Source organism: Elephas maximus, chromosome 22 (genome assembly GCF_024166365.1).
Source record: "Elephas maximus indicus isolate mEleMax1 chromosome 22, mEleMax1 primary haplotype, whole genome shotgun sequence".
Lineage (NCBI taxonomy): Eukaryota > Metazoa > Chordata > Mammalia > Proboscidea > Elephantidae > Elephas > Elephas maximus.
Window position 1 is genome coordinate 23,702,106 of NC_064840.1, and position 24,382 is coordinate 23,726,487.

Below are 24,382 nucleotides of genomic sequence, written 5' to 3' on the forward strand. Positions count from 1 at the left end.
GGTGAGTGGCATCTGGGATATTAGCAGGTCGCATCTCACTTGGAGCAAAGAAGAATGAAGAAAATGAAGAAAACTAAAGACACAAGGAAAATATTAGCCCAAGAGACTAAAAGGACCAAATAAACCAGGGACTCCACCAGTCTAAGACCAGAGGAACTAGATGGTGCCCAGCTACCAGCAATGACTGTCCTGACAGGGCACACAACAGCGAGTCCCTGACAGAGCAGAAGAAAAGTGTGGAGCAGAACTCAGATTCATGTAAAAAGACCAGACTTAATGGTCTGATAGAGACTGGAGGAACCCCTGAAACTATGGCCCCTGGACACTCTGCTATCCCAGAACTGAAACCATTCCTGAAGCCAACTCTTCCACAAAGATTAGAGAGGGCTATAAAACAAAAAAGAATACACCCAAGGAGTGTGCTCTTAGTTTAATCAGATACAGGAGACCAAATGGGCGGCTCCTGTCTGGAGGCAAGATGAGAAAGCAGGAAGGGACAGGGACTGGTTGAATGGACACAGGGAAACTGGGGTGGAAAAGGGGAGTGTGCTGTCACATTGTGGGGACTGGCACTAATGTCACAAAACAATGTGTATAAATTTTTGTATGAGAAATTAACTTGAGCTGGAAACTTTCACCTAAAGCACACACACAGTCTCTCTCTCTCTCTCACACACAAACACAAAGTCCCCAAATTTGGTGAAAGCTATTAATTTACAGATTCTAGAAGCTCAGCAATGCCCAAGCAGGATAAACACACACTCTCATACAAACACACATACACCTCTATCTTTACACACATTGTAATGAAGCTGCTGAAAACCAAAAACGAAGAGAAAATCTTGAAAGAGGAAAAAAAGACACATTATATACAGAAAAGTAACAATATAAAAAAACAATATAAGCTATGGATAAATTATCAGAAACAAAAGGATGGAAGACAATGGAATAGCACCTTTAAAGTGATGAAAGAAAAACACTGTCAACCCAGAATCCAGTAAAAATATCCTTAAAAAATGAAGATGAAATAAAAACATTTTCTGATAGTTAAGAACTGAGAAAAACTGTCACCAACAGACCTGCATTACAAGACATGCTGAAGAAAGTTCTTTCAGGGTGAAAAGAAATGAAACAGATGGAAATTCTGACCTAAAAGAAAGAACGATAAACACCAAAAAGGTAAGATATAAGGAGTAAATAAAAAATTCTATATTTTTTTCTTATTTTAACATCTTTAAAAGGCAACTGACTACTTAGAGCAAAAGTTATATCATTGTGTTGTGGGGTTTATAATGTATGCAAATGTAAAATATATAACAAAAATAATAGAAAGTGGAATGGGAAAAGGGCATATACTGTTGTAAGGTACTTATATTTTACATAAAGTGGTACAATGTTAACTCTAAGTAGACCGTGATAGATTAAGAATGCATACTGTAATCCCTAGAGCAACCAAAAGGAGTTAAAATAGAACATTAATAAATATTTCCAACCATATTAATGACTACATTAAATGCAAATGAAGTAAACGCTCAAAAGGCAAAGAATGTCAGACTGAATGAAAAATCATGATCCAATCATATGTACTCTACAAGGGATTCACTTAAAAAATATTGTCCCAGTCATCTAGTACTGCTATAACGGAAATACCACAAGTGGGTGGCTTTAACAAAGAGAAATTTATTTTTCATGGTAAAGTAGGCTAAAAGTCCAAATTCAGGACGTCAGCTCCAGGGGAAGGCTTTCTCTCTCTGTTGGCTTTCTCATCAATCTTCCCCTACACTAGAAGCTTCTCTGCGCAAGGACCCCGAGTCCAAAGGCCACGGTCTACTCCTGCCACTGCTTTGTTGGTAGTATGAGGTCCCCTTGTTTCTCTCCTGTCTTCTTTTTTATCTCAAGAGATTGCCTCAAGATATAATCCAATCTTGTAGATTGAGTCCTGCCTCACTAACACAACTGCCGCCCATCCTCCCTCATTAACATCACAGAGGCAGGATTTACAACACATAGGAAAATCCCACAATACCCGGAATCATGGCCCAGCCAAGTTGGTACACACATTTTTTGGGGGACGTAATTCAATCCATGACAATAGGTTAAAAGTAAAAGATGTCACAAACACTAAGCATAAGAAAGCTGGTATGGCTGTATTAACAACAAAGTAAGCCTCGAGACAAGGAGTATTATCAGAGATAAAGACATTTCATAATAATGAAAGGGTCAATTCATAAGGAAGGCATACTAAGCATAAATGTGTATGCACTTGATGCCAGAAATTTTAAATATATGACACAAAAAATGACAGAACTATAGGGAATATAAACAACTTCACGATTATAACTTAAGGTTTTAATACCCCTCTCTCAGTAATCGATACAACTAGACAAAAAAAATCAGTAAGAATACAAAAGATTTCAAGAACACTATCATCTACCTTGACCTAATTGATATTTATAGATCACTACATCCAACTACCAATTCTTCTTCATTTCCAACTTCCCATTCCAATCACTAGTAATTATCAATGCATCCTGATTGCATGTTTGACCAATTTCAGACTGCAGAAGTTGGTAAAAATCTTCTATTTCTTCATCTTTCACCTTAGTGGTTGGTGCGTAAATCTGAGTAACAGTCGTATTACCTGGGCTTCCTGGTAGGCGTACGGATATTACCCTATCACTGACAGCACTGTACTTCAGGATAGATCCTGAAATGTTCATCTTCAAGTTGTCATCCCAGCATAATAGACCATATTATTGTCTGATTCAAAATGGTCAATACCAGTTCATTTCAGCTCACTAACACCTAGGACAGCGATGTTTATGCATTCCATTTCATTTTTGGCAACTTCCAATTTTCCTAGATTCGTACATTCCATGTTCCAATTATTAATGGATGTTTGCAGCTGTTTCTTCCCATTTTGAGTCGTGCCACATCAGCAAATGAAGGTCCCGAAAGCCTGACTCCATCCATGTCATTAAGGTCGACTCTATTTTGAGGAGGCAGCTCTTCCCCAGTCATCTTTAGAGTGACTTCCAACCTGTGGGTCTCATTTTGCGGCACTGTATCAGACAGTGTTCCTCTGCTGTTCATAAGGTTTTCACTAGCTAATTTTCAGAAGTAGACTTCTGGGTCCTTCTTCCTAGCCTGTCTTAGTCTGAAGCTCGGCTGAAACCTGTCCGCCATGTGTGACCCTGCTAGTATCTGAATATCTGTGGCATAGCTTCCAGCACCACAGCAACATGCAAGCCCCCACAGTATGACAAACTGACAGACATGTGGGGTAGTTGGAAAATATGGCCTTGGTGATAGATATGATGCCAGAAATCACATGACTGAATTTTGCAAGACCAATGACCTTTTCAATGCAAATACCTTTTTTCACCAACATAAATGGCGACTACACACATAGACCTCACCAGATGGAATACAGAGGTATCAAATCGACTACATCTGTGGAGAGAGACGATGGAAAAGCTCAACGTCATCAGTCAGAACAAGGCAAGGGGCTGACGACGGATCAGACCGTTGATTACTCATATGCAAGTTCAAGTTCAAACCGAAGAAAATTAGGAAAAGTCCACGAGAGCCAAAGTATGACCTTGAGTATATCCCACCTGAATTTAGAGACCATCTCAAAAACAGATTTGACAGGTTGAACATTAATGACCGAAGCCCATACGAATTGTGGAATGACATCAAGGACATCATACATAAAGAAAGCAAGAGATCATTAAAAAGGCAGGAGAGAATGAAAAGACCAAAATGGATGACAGAAGAGACTCTGAAACTTGATCTTGAATGTCAAGTAGCTAAAGCAAAAGGAAGAAATGGTGAAGTAAAAGAACTGAACAGAAAATTTCAAAGGGTGGCTTGAGAAGACAAAGTAAAGTATTATGATGACATATGCAAAGAGCTGGAGATAGAAAACCAAAAGGGAAGCACATGCTTGGCATTTCTCAAGCTGAAAGGACTGAAGAAAAAAAAATTAAGCTTCAAGTTGCAATACTGAAGGATTCTACAGGGAAAATATTAAACGACACAAGGAACATCAAAGGAAGATGAAAGGGATACACAGAGTCACTATACCAAAAACAACTGGTCGACATTCAACCATTTCAGGAGGTAACATATGATCAGGAACCAATGGTACTGAAGGAAGATGTCCAAGCTGCACTGAAAGCACTGGCGAAAAACAAGGTTCCAGGAATTGATGGAATACCAATTGAGATGCCTCAACAAATGGATGCAGTGCTGGAAGTACTCACTTGTCTATGCCAAGAAATTTCAAAGACAGCTACTTGGCCAACTGACTAGAAGAGATCTTTAGTTAGGCCTATTTCCAAAAAAGGTGATCCAACTGAATGTGGAAATTATCGAACAATATCATTAATATCACATGTACGTAAAATTTTGCTGAAGATCATTAAAAAACGGCTGCAGTAGTACATTGACAGGGAACGGCCAGAAATTCAGGCCAGATTCAGAGGAGGATGTGGAGCCAGGGATATCATTGCTGATGTCAGATGGATCCTGGCTGAAAGCAGAGAATACCAGAAAGATGTTTACCTGTGTTTTACTGACTATGCTAAGGCATTTGACTGTGTGGATCATAACAAATTATGGATAACATTGCAAAGAATGGGAATTCTGGAACACTTAATTGTGCTCATGCGGGATCTGTACATGGGCCTAGGGGCAGTCATTTGAATAGAACAAGGAGATACTGCATGGTTTAAAGTCAGGAAAGGTGTGCATCAGGGTTGTATCCTTTCACCATACTTATTCAATCTGTATGCTAAGCAAATAATCCGAGAAGCTGGACTATATGAAGAAAAATGGGGCATCAGGATTGGAGAAGATTCACTGACAAGCTGGGTTATGCAGATAACAGAACCTTGCTTGCTGAAAGTGAAGAGGACTTGAAGCACTTACTGATGAAGATCAACGACCACAGCCTTCAGTAAGGACTACACCTCAACATAAAGGAAACAAAAATCCTCACAACTGAACCAATGAGCAACATCATGATAAATGGAGAAAAGACTGAGGTTGTCAAGGATTTCATTTTACTTGTATCCACAATCAACACCCATGGAGGCAACAATCAAGAAATCTAAAGATGCATTGGGAAAATCTGATGCAGAACACCTCTATAAAGTATTGAAAAACAAAGATGTCACTTTGAGACACAGGTGAGCCTGACCCAAGCCATGGTGTTTTCAATTGCCTTATATGTATGAGAAAGCTGGACAGTGAATAAGGAGGAGTGAATAAGAACTGATACTTTTGAATTGTGGTGTTGGCAAAGCATATTGAATATACCGTGGACTGCCAAAAGAATGAACAAATCTGTTTTGGAGGAAGTACAGCCAGAATGCTCCTTAGAAGTAAGGATGGTGAGACTACGTCTCACACACTTTGGACATGTTATCAGGAGGGATCAATCCCCGGAGAAGGACATCATGCTTGGTAAAGTAGAGGGGCAACAAAAAAGAGGAAGACCCTCAATGAGATGGATTGACACAACAATGCAATTACAACAATGGGCTCAAGCATAGCAGCAATGGTGAGTATAGTGCTGGACCAGGCAGTGTTTCATTCTGTTGAGCATAGGGTCGCTATAAGTTGGAAATGACTCGATGGCACCTAACAACAACATGTTGTTGTTAGCTGCCATCAAATTGACTACAATTCATGGTGACAGAATGAAACGTTGCCTGGTCCTATGCTATCCTTACAGTCACTAGCATATTTGAATCCATTGTTGCAGCAATTGTGCCAATTTGTCTCACTGAGGATCTCCCATGCCCTCGTTGGCTCTCTACTTCACCAAATATGATGTCCTCCTTCAGCAATTGATCCCTCCTGATGATATGTCATTGTGATCCAGCTCCGCTGAAACTTGTCCATCACGGGGACTAAGTAAGATAATGTATGTAATGGCCTCACAAGTACTATTTTGGGGGATACATTACACTATGCTTTAAAAAAATATTTATTAGTATTACTATATTAAATATAAATATATAAATTAATATAAATATTTATTGTGCTCTAAGTGAAAGTTTACAAATCAAGTCGGACTCTCATGCAAAAATATATATACACCTTGCTATATACTCTCCTAGTTGTCCTTCCCTTAATGAGACAGCACACTCCTTCCCTCCACTCTATCTTTTCGTGTCCATTCAGCCAGTTTCTGACCCTCTCTGCCCTCTCATCTCCCTTCCAGACAGGAGCTGCCCACATGTGTCTACTTGATCCAAGAAGCTCACTCTTCACCAGCATCATTTTCTATCCCATAGTCCAGTCCAATCCCTGTCTGAAGAGTTGGCTTTGGGAACAGTTCCTGTCTTGGGCTAACAGAAGGTATGGGGACCATGACCCCTAGGGTCCTTCTAGTCTCAGTCAGACTATTGAGTCTGGTCTTTTTACCAGAATTTGAGGTCTGCATCCCACTGCTCTCCTGCTCCCTCAAGGATTCTCTGTTGTGTTCCCTGTCAGGGCAGTCATCGGTTGTAGCCAGGCACCATCTAGTTCTTCTGGTCTCAGGCTGATGTAGTCTCTGGTTTATGTGGCCCTTTCTGTCTCTTGGGCTCATAACTACCTTGTGTCTTTGGTGTTCTTCATTTTCCAAATGGGTTGAGACCCACTGATGCATCTTAGATGGCTGCTTGCTAGCGTTTAAGACCCCAGAAGCCACTCACCAAAGTGGGATGCAAAATTTTTTCTTAATAGATTTTATTATGCCAATTGACTTAGATGTCCCCTGAAACCATGGTCCTCAAACCCCCGCCCCTGCTACGCTGGCCTTCAAAACATTCAGTTTATTCAGGAAACTTCTTTGCTTTTGATTTAGTCCAGTTGTGCCCACCTCTCCTGTATTGTGTGTTGTCTTTCCCTTCACCTAAAATAGTTCTTATCTACTATCTAATTAGTGAAAACCCTTCTCCCTCCCTCCCTCCCCCTCTAGTAACCATCAAAGAATATTCTCCGTTTAAACTATCTCTTGAGTTCTTTTAATAGTGGTCTCATACAATATTTGCAAAAAAAAAACTGACTAATTTCACTCAGCATAATGCCTTCCAGATTCTTTCATGTTATGAAATGTTTCACGGATTCATCATTGTTCTTTATCGATGCATAGTATTCCATTGTGTGAATATACCATAATTTATTTATCCATTCATCTGTTGATGGGCACCTTGGTTACTTCCATCTTTTTGCTATTGTAAACAGTGCTGCAATGAACATGGGTGTGCATATATCTGTTCGTGTAAAGGCTCTTATTTCTCTGGGATATATTCCAAGGAGTGGGATTGCTGGATTGTATGGTTGTTGTATTTCTAGTTTTTTAAGGAAGCGCCAAATCGATTTCCAAAGTGGTTTTACCATTTTACATTCCCACCAGCAGTGTATAAGTGTTCCAGTCTCTCCACAACCTTTCAAGCATTTATTATTTTGTGTTTTTTGCATTAATGCCAGCCTCATTGGAGTGAGATGGAATCTCATTGTAGTTTTGATTTGCATTTCTCTAATGGCTAATGATCGTGAGCGTTTCCTCATGTATCCGTTAGCTACCTGAAAGTCTTCTTTAGTGAAGTGTCAGTTCATATTCTTTGCCCATTTTTTAATTGGCTTATTTGTCTTTTTGTAGTTGGGTTTTTGCAGTATTATGTAGATTTCAGAGATCAGACACTGATTGGAAATGTCATAGCTAAAAACTTTTTCCCAGTCTGTGGGTAAACTTTCTACTCTTTTGGTGAAGTCTTTGGATGAGCATAGGTGTTTGATTTTTAGGAGCTCCCAGTTACCTAGTTTCTCCTCTGACACTGTGCTTATTTTTATCATTGGGATTATTTATTTTTTCCCAAACGGATAAAATTTTCATTCTGATTATAAAAGCAAGATATTTTCATTGGCTAAATTTCTGACATAGAGGGCCAAGTCTTTGTTCCTAGTCTGTCTTTGTCTGGATGCTCTGCTGAAATCTGTCCACCATGGGTTACCCTGCTGGCATTTGAAATGCTGGTGGTATAGCTTCCAGTATCACAGCAATATGCAAGCTACCACAGTATGACAAACTGATACATGGTAGTTAGGATAATACAGATACGTTTTATCATGTTGAAAAAGTACCCATTTTACTAAATGTCTTTTCATCGACTGTAAATAGATCCATATGATTTTTTTTTATTTTGATCTATCAACATGGTATATTATATTACTACATTTCTTAACACTGAATCATCCTTATATTTCTGAGAAAAAACCCAATTAGTAGTGGAACGCCATTCTTTTAATGTACTGTTGGATTTGACGGCACTGGGTTTTTTGTGTAATATTTTACTTACAATTTTTGCATTGATACTTAAAAGTGATATTGGTCTTTTTCTTTTGTATTATATCTTTAAGGTCTTGGCATCGTGTCTTAAACTTTGTGAACTGGATTTCAGTCTTCGTGTTTTTTCTATGTTCTATCACAATTTAGGAAACCCTGGTGGCATAGTGGTTAAGTGCTACGGCTGCTAACCAAAGGGTTGGCAGTTCAAATCTGCCAGGCACTCCTTGGAAACTCTATGGTCCAGTTCTACTCTGTCCTATAGGGTCGCTATGAATCGGAATCGACTTGATGGCACTGGGTTTGGTTTTGGTTTGATCACAATTTAAATAAAGCTGAAATCTGTTCCTTAAAATCTTGGAAAAGTAGTGCTTTTTAAACTATAATACTAATCAAAATGTAAAGTCAAACTCGAAACCTGTAGGGGTGGTGGTTGTTAGCTGCCATTGAGTCGATCCCCCACTCATGGTGACTCCATGTATTACAGAGCAGAATTACTCCATAGGGTCCTCCTGGCTGTAATCTTTATGAGAGCAGATGGCCTGGTCATTCTCCAGTGGAGTGGCTGGATGAGTTTGAACCACAAACCTTTTGGTTATTAGCCAACTGGAAACTGCTTGTGCCACAAACTATCAAATACTAATCAAAATGTAAAGTCCAACTCAAAACCTGCAGGGGTTAGGCAGGTGAGGTAAACGAGCAACATGCACCTCAACCCTAGATAAAAGGAAGTCGTCTAGACATAATGTAAGCCACATTAAACATTATGGGCTGGATGTGGCCATGGACTGCCAATGTGAAATCCTACGAAATCAGCTCTTTAAAGTCAAGGACCATGTGTTACATGTGTTTGTGTCCTCCATTCCATGCCTAGCATGGTGCTGTGCGGCACCGTGGTTGACAGCATGGGCCCTGAGATGGACAGGTCCCTCTACTTACTATGTGACCACAGGTAAACCACCTCCTCCTTCTGGGCCACTGTCTCCCCAGTTGTACAATGAGAATCAAGGTGGTAAAACTTACCTTTAAAGGCTGTCCTGAGGACTAAATGAGATAATGTATATAAATGGTCTCACAAAACTATTTTTGGGCTGTATATTACACTATGCTTACTTTTATCATTGTGATTATTTTTTCCCAAATGGAAATAATTTTCTTTCTGATTATAAAAGCAACACATTCCATTGCAAAACTGAAGCCTAAAACAAAAAACAACAGCGACAACAAAAAACCCAACCATATTGTACACGTACAGGATAATGCCACATATAGCTTTACAGCCTAAACGTTTTGCTTAGTAACATACTGTGGGCATTGTTTCATTAACAGCAGTAACTAATGTTAACAGATAATCCTTCACCTTCCTGTGACCATGAGTTCCTTCTCTGTGGCCACAGGCCGTATCTGGGTGTAGATGTCCAGTGTGAAGAGGGTGCTGGCACTGTTGAAAATAGAAGTCAGGGAGGACATAAGAGAGGCCCACAGTGAGGACACCATCAAGCCACGTAAGCCTGCAAGAGAAGGACAGTTCCTGGGCCTCTGCTCTCTGGCTGTGCCAGGAGAGGACAGAGGCCTCATCATGACCTGTTCTGTATGCTGAATTTTCTCCTAAAAAATATTCCAATGTTATTTGGAGTGGAATGCATTACATTTGTCCTTGCTTTGTAACAGGATTTAGTAGTTTACTGCTGTGCCTTTATATAATGGGAGGTTATTTTTCTTGAGGGGTTACTTTGTGCTAGAATATATCTTCAGGCAATTGCCCCATCTCCCTGTAGCCCTGTGTGAGGGATACCAACGCTGTCCCCTTTATAGATGAGGAGCCAGAGGCTCAGAGATGGCTCAGTCCTCAGGCAGGTGATGTAACTCCTTGTGCCTCAGGGGGCCTAACAGCACTGACCATATAAGGCTGTTGTTGAGATTAAGATAAAAAAAAGTAGACACGTCAGCACAATGCTCAATACAGAGCAGGCACTCAACCAGTGTTGGCGATAAATAACTATCTAGTATGATTACCTGGGATGCTGCCATGCCACAGTGACTTCAACTGCTCTGGCAAGAAATTTCTTTTCTACAAGTGGTTGGGAGAGCCTGAGGATCACAAGGACCCCGGACTAGAGCCCATTACAGCCATGTCCCCACTGTGTTCAGTGGCCACTCAGGCAGGCAAAGACTGGAGTCCTTTGACGTCCTTCCTTCCACTGCCCTGGAGCCCACTCCCTGGCACCCTTTTCCTGAGGCTCAGCTGGGGAATCTGGACACCTGCTACCGGACTATGCGGTGGTCAGGATTTCCCTCAGTTGGAGTCCATCAATACTGTATTTGATGGAATGGTCTCAACGTTTCCAGCCTATGCATGGCACCCTCCCATGCCCTCCAGAGCTAGTATAAAGGTTTTTGCTTAAATACTTGTTCTGTCATTTTAATGAGATTTAAGAGGATGGGAGCTCAATGCATGAGCCCGTTGTCATCTCACAATGAAAGCCATCACTCTGTTGGGTAACTGCTCGTCTACGCACCTACCCTGCTGGCCAGTAAGCAAGTTGAGGGCAGGATGAGACCATCATGGTATTTTCCTGGCTGAGAACAATGCCTACCACAGTGTGGAGCTCAGGAGACATTTGCTGAGTGAACGAACGAGCAAAGGAACAAGCTGAGCAGATGACCATGTTCGCAGGCCATGCCTCTGAGACCATACACTCCATCAGTGCATGATGAGTGAAGAGAGGGAAGGCCCAGCTCCATCCATCAGGGCAGGCAAGGCTCCCTCTCTATCCAGCCCCAACAGTCTACATTTCCACCCAAACCACGGGCCAGTCTCAGCCCCTCATGCCTAACCACCCACTTACAACCCAATGGCCCAGGCTCCAATGGGGACACAGATCAGAGGGCTCTGTGGCCCTTGATGGTGCAGTCCATTTCTTACCGATGGGTATCAGCTCCTCCACCAGGACTGGGTAGGCGATGTGGCTGCAACCAGTTCTGGTGCCACAGTGCTTCAGACATTCTGAAGGCACAACACAAGCCACTTTATCTGCAAAAAGAGATGGCAGTCATACCAACATGCCGGAGAGTGGGTGTGTCCCTCTGTGGGTCTGGCCACCTCTGAGGACCAGGAAGTGAGTCCTGGCCTATCTTCCCCAAAGGCTCCTGCCAGAGCAGCCCATCCTCCTCTTAGTCACCTCTGGGTCGGAAGGCTCAGAATTTGGTTCCTGCTTCCATTTGGAGAGCATGAAGCCTCGTCTCTAACTCACAAGCAGGCACCACCTGGGAGCCCCATGAAAATGCTGCTTGGCGATGGAACACCCAATCTAAGCATGCTGGAGTGGAGCATGTCTCTACACTGAGACCGGAAATGGATGAGGGTCAAAAAGAGGTGTGTCTCAGGGGCAGGGTGCAGGAGGCATTAGGTTAGAGACATTTGCTGCATGTGCTACTTAACAATAAAAAGTCTTTTCCATTTTGCTTGGCCTTGTCAAGAGTACTGCAGCACAGACCCCCATGGAAAGGACTGGCTCGGCCCCCACGGTGGCACCCATACCCACTACCCTGAGAGCCAGTACAAGCTAGTGCTATGCTTTACTGAGATACCTCCACAGAATTCTGGCTCATTCAGGAGAACTGGGAGGTTTTAGTAGACTTTAGTGGAAAGAATATGGGCCTCACAGTCAGGCCCATACTGGGGGTCATGGTGAGCTTCCCTCTGACAAGTCTCATCTGTTGGATCTCTGGTTCAGGGCTGGGCCTAGACTGTACCCAGCGTGACGATGCCTGTGCTGCCATGGGGGCAACTTGACTGTGCCTCCATGCCAGAGCCCTGGGCCGACCCATGTGACAATGCCTTGGTCTGTTCTGCTCTGCATGAATTGGCCTCCTTGGAACTGCCTCTGGCTGCCCAGGTCCACCGTCTGCCAGATCTCTGCTGCACTGTTCCCCTCATCCCAGCCCTGAGCCCGAGGAAGCAGTGTGAAGCACCTGCGGGAGATCTGAAAGCCCCCATGCTCTCAGGATCCCTCTAAGAGAGGCTGAGCAGGTGTGCTCACGCCAGGATGGAGTACTCACCCGGGAACAAGATACGGCTGATCATCCCTGGCATGACCATGCTGAACATGGGCAGCAGCTTCAGGTACCCGCACAGAATGCAGGCAGCCTTCACATGAGCCACACTCCTTCCTGCCAGGCACCGCTGGACGATCACCTACGGGGAGATACCGGTGGGGTAGGTGGCTTCCTCAGGTCCGCTCTGCCATTTCAGCAGCAGCAGGGTGTGCCCTTGGGGCACCTGGGCCTCTGTGGGGATGGCGTGTGCCCAGTGAGCACCCAGTGAGCACACCCTGCCTAGCACACAGCTGCCAAGGGCAGGGCCAGTGCGTGCCCTTGGCCTCATTACCCATCACCTGACAAGCTGCTCCTGGCCGGGAAGAGACTCCCTCCTGGAGGCCACAGACACTCCCCGCCTCAGAAGGAAAAGGGTTCTTGTGACATTAGTCAGAGCAAAGGTGGCCTATGGCAACAACAGAGTGCTCACAACTGGAACCAACTTTGTTCATCTAAATGGAAAGAAACGAGTATAAACCTCTCATAGGCAAAATTCTCCCAGGAGACCGGTCATGGTCCTCTTAATGGTGTGACTGCTGTAAGAAGGGACACAAACAGAACGGGACAGAAGGCAGGGAGGTGGGAGAGCACCTCAGAAGGAAAAGCCAGTGCATCAGAACGATGCAGTCTTGTGTATGCACTAAAAACTGTCTTCTGGAAGGACATCCTGAGTAATGTGCAAAACCGCCCCTAATGTGATGCTAACTAAAAGATACGGGATACAAAATACCATAGATATTGTGATTCTATACCCAGAAAACATCCAAAAGGGGTGAACCAACACAGTAAGAGTGGTTAATCATGAGGCAGCAGGATTTACAATAGAATTTTCATTTTCTTCTTCATATTTTTCTTATTTTCCAAATATATCATTTGAATAATAGGGGGAAAGGGATCCTGCCCCATGCAGCAGACACTGGGCCTCAAGAGGTCTGCTGGCCACCTGACTGCTGCTGACCTTGCTCACTTATGGGACCCTGCTGAGCGGTATGCAGACATACCACACTTTCTAACCTTTGCCTAGCCCTGCTCCAAGATGAGCTGATCTCTCATAGGGTGACCAAGGAGCAGGGCGAGGGCAGAAATGGTACTCTTTCTTACAATTCAGGAAAGGGTGACCAAAGGTCATTAAATCATTCCATGTAGAAAATCTTACGGGCTCTAGCACATTGCCAAATATTAAAAAATGGGGGGAAAGAAAGAATTCTTGTGTAGAAATGATAGGGGGCCAGAAGGTTAACAATTTTCCTTCTCTTTTGTCAGTTTATCTGCCTTTTTTTTTAATTCATTTTTTTCTTAAACCATTTCCTTTACGGCGTTAGGGAGTTATATATTCTACTTCTATGCTTTTAGTTGCAAAAAATGGGAATTCAGAACATTGAATTGTGCTCATGCGGAACATGTACATAGACCCAGAGGCAGTCATTTGAACAGAACAAGAGGATACTACACGGTTTAAAATCAGGAAAGGTGTATGTCAAGGTTGTATCCTTTTACCACATCTAAATTTTTCATTTTATTCAATCTGTATGCAGAGCAAATAACGTGAGAAGCTGGACTGTGTGAAGAAGAACAAGGCATCAGGATTGGAGGAAGAATAATTAACAACCTGTGATAAGCAGATGACACAACCTTACTTGCTGAAAGCCAAGAGGACTTGAAGCACTTATTGAAGATCAAAGACTAGAGCCTCCAGTATGGATTACACCTCAACATAAAGAAAACAAAAATCCTCACAACTGGTCCAATAAGTAACATCATGCTAAATGGAGAAAATACTGAAGTTGTCAAGGATTTCATTTTACTTGGATCCACAATCAACATCCACGGAAGCAGCAGTAATCAAAAGACGTATTGCACTGGGCAAATCTGCTGCAAAAGACCTCTTTCAAATTGTTAAAAAGCAAAGCTGTCACTTTGAGGGCTAAGGTACACTTTACCCAAGCCATGGTGTTTTCAATCACTTCATATGCATGGGAAAGTTGGACAATTAATTAAGGAAGACTGAAAGAATCGACGCCTTTGAATTATGGTGTTGGTGAAGAATATTGAATATACGATGGACTTCCAGAAGAACAAAGAAATCTGTTTTGAAAGAAGTACAGCCAGAATGCTCCTTAGAAGGGAGGATGGTGAGACTTCGTCTTGCGTACTTTGGACATGTTATCAGGAGGGACCAGTCCCTGGAGAAGGACGTCATGCTTGGTAAAGAAGAGGGCCAGTGAAAAAGAGGAAGATCCTCAATGAGATGGATTGGCACAGTGGCCGCAACAATGGACTCACACAGCACAGTGAGGATGGCAAAGGACTGGGCATTGTTTTGTTCTGTTGTAACAGGGTTGCTATGACTCAGAACCGACTTGATGGGACCTAACAACAACAACATGCTTTTAATAATTACCCTTAACATTTTAACACGGGTGCAACTTAAAGTCTAAAGTAAATCCCCACCTTTCTCCTGAACAATTTAAGGTCTGTAGACAGATTTAACTCCAATTATACAACATACAGTTGTTCAATATTTTAGTTTCAGCTTGTTTTTTTATTTCCTATACAAAGCACAAAATTTGTGTCTACAATTTTTTTTTGCCAACTATTCTTTCTTGCTCTTCAGTGCTTCCTTTTCCCTTACAGTACATCCTTAAGTCTTTCTTTAGGGAAGGTTATTTCTTTATTTTGTCCTTGGTTTTCAATAATACTAGCTAGGTATACAATTGGAAGCTGGTATTTTCTCTCAGTACTTTGAAAATACTCTACTACCTTTTGGTGTCTTTGCTGTTGAGAAGTCTGTTCTCAGCATAACTCTCATTCTTTTCTATGTAATCTCTTCTCTCCTGCTGCTTTGAAACTCCTTTTCTTGTCTTTGATGTTCTGAAGTTTCATTAGGATGTATGTTTGTGGATTAAGAAAAAAAAAATTCTGCTTGAGATTCAGTGTGATTCCTGCTCTTTCGTCATTGTAAAAATTCTCAGTCACTTCCTCTTCAAACGTTGCCTCTCTTTTCTTCTGGAATGCCAGTGAGACGTATATAAGCCTTCCCATTCTATCTTCCACATGACTTTGTTCCTTTTATCTTTCTTGCTTTTGTGATTTTTGAATAATTTCTCCAGCTTTCTCTTTCACACTAGCAATTTTTCTCCACCTGTGTTTCATAGGCTATTTTAATGCAGCTACTGAGTTTTAAATTTCAAAATATATTTTCCATTTCTAGAAGTTTATTTTTTCAAATCTGGTCTTTTTTATTTTTAATAGAGATATACTTCATAGAACATAAAATTCACCATTTTGAAGTATACAGTTCAATGGTTTTTAGTATATCCAAAGCTGTGCAAATATCTCCATGACCAATTTTAGAACATTTTCATCGCCCCAAAAGGAAACCCCATACCCTTTAACTATCACTTCTTAATCTACCCATTTTCCCTTCCCCCAGTCCTAGGCAACCACTAATCTACTTTGTCTCTATGGATTTACCTACTGTGGACATTTCTTATAAGTGGAATTGTACACTATGTGGCCTTTGGTGTCTGGTTTCTTTCACTTCGCATACTGTTTTCAAGGGTCATCCATCTTGCCGACTGCTCCTTTTTGAGAGAAATTTGTTTCTCATGTTTTTAGTTCCACTTTTATCTCTTTTTTGTATTTGATATCTAATAATTCCATTTTCTGCAGTCTCCCTAAACTTCTACTAATTCTGCTGTTTCTGCTGACCCTTGATCATGGTGGTTTGACAGTTCTGTGGTTTGTAATTTTGGATTGGGGGCTCATGTTCGGCAGGGCTTTATACGTGGGAATCCTGCAAGATCTTGGTTGAAAGTGCATGGCTCCAGAAAGAATCTGGCATTACACCTGCCAGATAAGGATATAACAAATTTTGGATGATTTTATGTTAACTTCTCCACATGGTGTTTCCCCGACTACAGAGACAAAAACAAAACACAAAAAACCCAGACCTAAAGGAAGTCTGGCCTACTATTATGAATTCTCAGAGGAGATTTCATTCTTCCACCTGGAACCCAGGTTGAGGTCCTTTTCTGTTTTTTTCTCTTTGCTGATTTTTCTAGTCTACGTTTTCACTTCTTCAAGTTAAGTTTTAACTCTTCACCACTCTGGAACTCAAAGCCTTCCTTCTGTTCTCATGTGGCCATTAAAACCTAAGTCTTTTGAAAACCAAGCTTAGTAAATGCCATCAGGGCCTTGATAGTGTCAGTGTCAGCTTAAAAAACAATGACAACAAAACAAACAGTTGCTGTCGAGTCAATTCTGACTCGTGGGCTCATACGTGTCAGAGAACTGTGCTCCACAGGGTTTTCAATGGTTGATTTTTTTTCAGAAGTCAATTGCCAGACCTTTATTCCAAGGCACCTCTCAAGTGGACTCAAACCTCCAACCTTTTGTTCAGCAGTTGAGCACGTTAACCGTTTGCACCACCCAGGGACTCCAGTGTCAGCTTAGCTCTCTTGATTTCAATTCCCTCTTTGTTTTCAGCCTCTAGAGATTTTCTTCCTTTCTTATGAGCTCACTATGAATATATAAAGTTATTTGGTATATTTTAACCAGCATTTTTACGTGTTTTGCATTGGGAAGTATTTCAGTAAATGCAGTCTATCTATGGTCAGAAGTGGATGTTTCAGGGGCAAGTTTTAAAGTTATGGCTATAGAAGAAACTGAAAAGAAAAATATAGAAAAAAGTTTTTATCTTTATCGTCTAGTTAAAGTATCATAATTAAAACAAAGATTCATCTGTGTTGCTCTGTGTATATCTATCTAGTCTATTGCTTCTAAGTTCTGCATAGCACTTCACAGTATTACCTCTCCATTTCATCTACCCACTTCCTTTGTTAAATATATTTCCAGGTGTCTTATTCTGTTAGCTGCTATCGTAAATAGAATTGCTTCCTTAATTTCCTTTTCTGATTACGTTTTTTAATCCAGTCATCTTACAGGGTGTGAAGTGATAGCACACTGTGGTTTTGATTTGCATTTCCCTAATGATAATAGGAGTCCCTGGCTGATGCAAATGGTTAAGTACTCAGCTGCTAACTCAAAGGATGGAGGTTTGAATCCACCCAGAAGCACCTCAGAAGAAAGGCCTGGCAATCTACTTTCAAAAGGTCACAGCCATTGCAGTTCTACTCTGGCACACATGGGGCCACCATCAGTCAGAATCGGCTCCACACAGCAACTAGTTTTTTTTTGTTTTTAATGACTAATGAGCATCTTTTCATACGCTTGTTGGCCATTTGCATTTCTTCTTTGGCAAAATGTCTTTTCAAGTCCTTTGCCCATTTTGACTGGGTTGTTTGTGTTAAGTTGTAGGAGTTCTTTATATATTCTGGCTATTAAACCCTTATCAGATATATGGTTCCGCAAAATTTTCTCCCATTCTGTAGGTTGTCTCTTTGTTGATAAAGTCCTTTGGTGAAGAAAAGTTTTTAGTTTAGATGAAGCCCAATTTATCTATTTTGCCTTCTGCTGCTCATGCTTTTGGTATTATATCTAAAAACGCATTGTTAAAAACTAGGTCCCAAAGCATTACTTCTGTTTTCTTCTAAGAGTTTTTTTTTTTATGGCTTTAATCCCTACATTTAGGTCCTTGATCCACTTTGAGTTAGTTTTTGTATATTGTATGAGGTATGGGTTGAGGTTCATTCTTTTGCTTGTGGAAATCCAGTTGTCCCAGCACCATTTATTAGAGACTGTTCCTTCCCCACTGGATGGACTTAGCAACACTTGTTGAAAATCAACTGCTGATAGATGTACGAGTCTATATGTCTATCGTTAAACTAGTACCAGACTGTTTTGATTATTGTAGCTTTATAATATTTTTAAGATTGGCAAGTGTGAGTCCTTCTTTCTCTTTCTTTTTTAAGACTGCTTTGGATATTCAGGGCCCCTGGCAATTGCATATAAATTTGAGGATTTAGCTTTTCAATTTCTACAAAGAAGGCTGTTGGAATTTTGATGAGGATTGCATTGAATCTACAGACTGCTTTAGGTAATATTGATATCTTAACAATATCAAGTCTTCTGATTCATGAGCATGGAACACCCTTCCACTTATTTAATTTCTTTCAGTAACGTTTCATAGTTTTCAGTGTCAAAGTCTTTCACTTCCGTTGTTAAATTTATTTCTAGGTATTTTATTCTTTTAGATGCTACTGTAAATGGAATTGTTTCCTTAATTTCCTTTTCTGGTTGCTAGTGATGTCATATATGCTTGATTAAGTTAATTTTCAGGGATAGATGTGAAGAGCATCATATCTTCTAATAGATTAGTACTGGTGTAGAGAAACATGATTTTCATGAGTTGATCCTGTGCCTGGTAATATTGTGGCACTCACATTAGTTTTTGTAATTTTTGTAATTTTATTGTTTCTACTGTTTTTTTCCCCAGACCCATGATCATATAGCCAGCAAATATGACCATTTTATTTATTCTCTTTTAATCATTACACTTCTTTCTCCCTTTTTTTCTAGCTTGGCCAGGACTGCTGGCATTATGTTAAACATAGAACTTGTCACAGTGGGTAGTCTAAGGAAATGCATCTAAAATTTCTCCATTCTGTAAAATGCTCACATTTATCTTTTGGTATATAATCTTTATTAAGTTAAAGACGTTCCCTTCTATTCCTATTTTGGTGTAAACTTCTATCATGAATAGGCGTTGAACTTTATCGAATGCTGTTCCTGCATTTATTGAGATAATCATATGATTTTTCTTCTTTAGTTTATTAATAATTGCATCAATACATTTTTTTATTTGAACCTTCCTTGCATGCCTGGATTGAACCTGATTTAATCACAATGCATCAGTTAAAAATTATCTGTTGGACTCAGATATTTAATCTAGGATTTCTGCATTAATATTCATAAGTGAAAAGGTCAAATTAGCTTCTTTTCTTGTATTGTCCTTATAAAGCTTTGGAGCCAAGACTACACTGGCCTCATAAAATAAGATGGGCAGTTTTTGATCTTTTTTTATTTTCTAGAATACCTTGTATAAGACCAGAAATTTAGCAGAAATTCTTTGCAAAGCTTTCTGTGCTTGGGACTTTGGGGAAAGGGATGTCTTTGGTCACCATTTCCATTTTTTAATTGCTTATTTGTTATGGATTGCACTGTGTCCCCTTAAAATGTGCATCAGCTCGGCTAGGCCATATTCCCAATATTATGGGATTGTCCACCAGTTTGTCATCTGATGTGATTTTCCTCTGTGTTGTAAATCCTATCTCTATGATATTAATGAGGCAGGATTAGAGGCAGTTATGTTAATGGGCAGAACTCAAACTAGCACATTAGGTTGTATTGTGAGTCAATCTCTTTTGAGATATAAAAGAGAGAAGTGAGCAGAGAGGAGAGGGACCTTATTACCACCAAGAAAGAAGTGCCAGCACCTGATGTCCCTGCACTGAGAAGCTCCTAGACCAGGAGAAGACTGATGACAAGGACCTTCTCCCAGAACCAACAGAGAAAGCCTTCACCTTGAGCTGGCACCCTGAATTCGGACTTCTAGCCTCTTAGACTGAGAGAGAGAGTAGTTTCTCTTTGGTAAAGCCAGAAACCCTGCTGGCATAGTGGTTAAGTACTATGGCTGCTAACCAAACAGTTGGCAGTTTGAATCCAGCAGGTGCTCCTTGGAAACTCTATGGGGCAGTTCTGCCCTGTCCTGTAGGGTCACTATGAGTCGGAATCAACTCAATGTCAACGAGTTTGGTTTTTCTGGTTTTGTTAAAGCCATCCGCTTGTGGTATTTCTGTTATAACAGCACTAGATAGCTAAGACAGTTTTCTATTTCTTCTTTTGCCAATAATGCCATAATTTCATAGGAATTTATCCATAGCACTCAGGTTTTAAAAATTTATTAAGCATACAATTATTCATAATATTAAAAAACAATTTTTAAACAGTTCTCCTCTGTTGTATGTAATTTCCCCTTTTGTTTGGTATTTTGTGTGCGTCTCACTTTTTTCTTGGTCACTCATACAAGATATCTACCTTATTAATCTTTTCAAAAATCAACGTTTGGTTTTACTAACCACCTCTAATTCTTTATTCTCTGCCTCATTGATCTCTGCCATTATCTTTATTATTTTATTCCTCTTTGCCTGAGTCTCTGTCTCTCCCTCCGTCTGTCTCCTTTTGCCTCTGTTGCTATTTACCCAGCCTTTGGATCTGAATGTTTAGCTTATCATGGTCCGTCTTTCACGTTTGCTGAAATGCACATTTAAAGCACTGCTTTAAACATGCCCTACACATCAACATGCCATGTTTTCATTGACATTCAGTTCTAAGTATATATTTTTTTCAACTTACAGACTATTTAATAACATGTTACTTAAATCCAGTTATCAGGAATTTTTAAAGTTATCTTTTTGTTATTATTTTCTACTTTTTGGCATTAATCTATAAATACACAGTCTGTATGATATTGATCCTTAGAAATATATATTGAGGCTTCTTTTATAGCCTAACTACGGTCAGTATTTATAAATGTGCTTGAAAAGAATGTTTATTTTCTGTTTGCTGGGCACAGAGAACTTTGCGCAACTACTAGATGAAGCCTATTAGTTTGTATTGCTTACATTCTGGATATCTTATTTTTGTCTGTGTGTGACTTTGTTTCTGAGAGGGGAGTGCTAAAACTTCCAACCAGAGTTGCTTATTTGTATGTTGATGTCCAAGTCAGCACAGTGAGACAAGATGAATAAGCAAAAAGCTTACTGCTTATTGGAATGGAAGGAGTAAAACTTTCATTTTTCTTAGATGATATACATTAAAAATTACACACACAAGAAGGAGAGTCAGAAATAGGAACAAGATATGGACTGTGTGGCTAATCGCCTCCATGAACAACTGTCTCCTTTGCCATGAGTCCGGAGTAATTGGATGGTGCCCAGCTGCCATTACTGGACATTTTGATCAAAGATTCTATAGAAGAATTCTGATCAACTGGGGGGAAATGCAGAACAGAATTTCAAATTCTCAAGGACTCCAGACTTTCTAGAGCCATGGGAGCTGGATGAACCCCTAAAACTATTTCCCTGAGATAATCTTTAAAATTTAAGCCAGACTTCCAGCCAACTTGGCAGCATAGACAGAAGCATCATGACATTCCTCCACACCAAAGACCTGAAAAACTAAGTAAAACAGAGACAAACGTCATTCTTGGAACCCAAAGTGTCAAATGAAAAGATAAAGATCTCAACCAAACACTGAATGGAATAAGAAACTGACAGAGCACTGAGAGCAAGGAGAGATATGTGCCGAGGTTCCTTATCAGGTAACAAGCATAGATTTGCCATCTTGGACTCCTGTTAGAGATTGGCTGACAGGGAGCATGGGAAAGCAGATACACGGAGCTGCCGGCAGGAGACAGAGCACCTGGTAACCAGCGATACACACTTTCCCACCCCCCATCCTCTCCCCACTACTGTATCTCCAAGCTTCCTGGTTGGCTGCAGTGGCTAGGCCAGCTGGGAAGTGCAGCATCCGTGCTGCTTGGGTTTGCCCCACCATCACAGATTGGCAGACAGGGAGTAACAGAAAGTAGCTTCACGAAGTTCCCAGCAGGAGACAGAGCACCTGGTAGGTAACAAGCGACATACACTTTCCTAACCCTCATCCTTGTTCCCCTCCCCCTTTGGCCTCCTCTGCTTCCCACCAGCCGTAGTCTCTTGGCAGAAGGAAACTGCTTCCGCCCCAGACTGCTTGGGTTTGCCTCGTCCACATTGGCTGGGTCCCTGAGCTCGTGTTGCTTCTTTCCGTCTCTCTTGGTTTCTTCCATGCCTCCCACCACCTTCCCCTCCTTTCTCTTGAATACTTGGCTCCACGTGCCATCTTTGCTTCTTCTTGAAAGGCTGTGAAGCCCCACTTGACTGGGGATCCTCTCCCCTGGCCCGTGACACCACACCGGTGGGATCCTTAGGGCTTTTTTGCTTGTATTGTTCTGTTCTGTTTTGTTTTCTTTCTCTTTTCACACTTGGGAGCCCCTTCTAGCCAGGCAGCACTGCACAGCTTAAGAATCACTCCCCCATCTGTGCAGAAGCATAGGGCAGGGTCCCTGGGGCATTTCTTTTTTTTTTTTTTTTCCTTCTCTCTTTTTCCCTTCTCAGTTCTCATCTGTCTATACGTACCTTCTTTTCCTGCCTCCTGAATATCCGGTGCTGTGTGACATCTATACCCCCTCTAGCCAGGCTATACTGCACAGCCTGGGAAACTTATCCAGTCTTCACAGCCACACTGGTGGGACCCCTGGGGGCTTTTCTTTTCTTCTTTTCCAAATTTCTATCTAGTTATTTTTTTTTCCTTTTTGCTTTTTTCCATTTCTCGGGTTCTCATCTCTCCACTCCAATAGAAAGCTCCCTTCGTCCTCTTTTTTTTCCCCTTTGTTTGTTTTGGCTCGTGTTTCTCTCTACTATTTCCCATACCCATATTAGTTCCATACATCACAATCTGCCCCCCTCTGTCCTGCTTACCTGCACCATGCACTGAACATCACACCTCTAAACAGCACACAACAAAGAATGCACAGCCCACCTGCTCAGACATAACCAAATAAAACAAAAAACCAGGAAGAAACAATCTACAATTAAGAAACACAGATAAAGCTACTGAATGTCCCAAAGACGGTAGACAATATCAACACACATAAACAAACAAGACAGGATGGTTCCAGTAGGCGTCCAAAATAAAACACCAGTAGAAGAAAAGGCACTAGAACTACCTGATAAGGAACTAAATCTATAATGTTCAGAGCTATCCAGGAGTTGGAAACCCTGGTGGCATAGTGGTTAAGCACTACGGCTGCTAACCAAAGGGTCAGCAGTTTGAATCCGCCAGGCACTCCTTAAAACTCTATGGGGCAGTTCTACTCTGTCCCACAGGGTCACTATGAGTCAGAATTGACTCAATGGCACTGGGCTTGGTATTTTTTTGGTATCCAGGAGTTGAAGCAAAAAGCAGACAAAAATGAGGAAAAAACAGACAAATTTACAGAAAAGGCAGACAAATTTATGGAAGATACAGGCAAAAAAATGGAATAATTCAGGAGAATAATACAGGAACAAAATGCCAGAATAAATCTACAATTAGAAATCATACAAAAACAACAATTAGAAATCCAAAAGATAAACAACAAGATTTCAGAAATGGACAATGTCATAGAAGGGCTGAGGAGTAGGTTTGAAATGACAGAAGACAGGATCAGTGAAACTGAAGACAAATATTTGGATACAACTCTGTTTGAGGAAAAATCAGAAAAAAGAATGAAGAAAAATGAGGAAACGCTGGGAATTATGTGGGATACAATCAAAAGCAAAAATCTGTGAGTGATCAGAAGTTCCAGAACAGGGGGAGAAAACAGAAAACACAGAGAGGATCGTTGAAGAACTGCTGACAGAAAACTTCCCTAGTATCATGAATGCTGAAAAGCTGACCATCCAAGAAGCTCAATGAACCTCATATAGGATAGGCCCCAAAAGAAAAACACCAAGGCACATCACAGTCACAATCGCTAAGACCAAAGACAAAGAAAAATCCTGCAAGCAGCTTGAGAAAAACAAGAAGTCACATACAGATGAGAAACAATAAGACTAAGCTCTGATGATCTGGCAGAAACAACGCAGGCAAGAAGACAATGGGTTGACATATAAAAATCTTGAAAGGAAAATCCTGCCAACCACGAATAATATATCCCGCAAAACTTTCGTTCAAATATGATGGTGAAATTAGGACATTTCCTGATAAACGGAAATTAAAGGAATATGTAAAAACTAAGCCAAACCTATAAGAATTACTAAAGGGAGTCCTTTGGTCTGAGAACAAACAAGATCAGACCACCGCCTGAATCTATAATACAAGATTGTACCAGCCAGATACCAATGTAGGAAATGAACCCTCGAGGACTATCCAAAATCAAAGGAATTGCAACAAGGAACC

The 24,382-nt window shown here is 41.0% G+C and overlaps 1 protein-coding gene across 1 annotated transcript in view; it reads right to left on the reverse strand.

Moving 5' to 3' along the window:
* Positions 1–24,382, reverse strand: part of LOC126065426 (sodium/glucose cotransporter 1-like) — a 67,106-nt gene that overhangs the window by 14,288 nt on the left and 28,436 nt on the right. The window contains exons 7-9 of the mRNA XM_049865460.1: positions 12,407–12,542; positions 11,271–11,378; positions 9,705–9,855 (exon numbers count right to left, since the gene is read on the reverse strand). Of these exons, the coding sequence (XP_049721417.1) occupies positions 9,705–9,855; positions 11,271–11,378; positions 12,407–12,542 (395 nt within the window). The remainder of the gene's footprint in view (positions 1–9,704; positions 9,856–11,270; positions 11,379–12,406; positions 12,543–24,382) is intronic.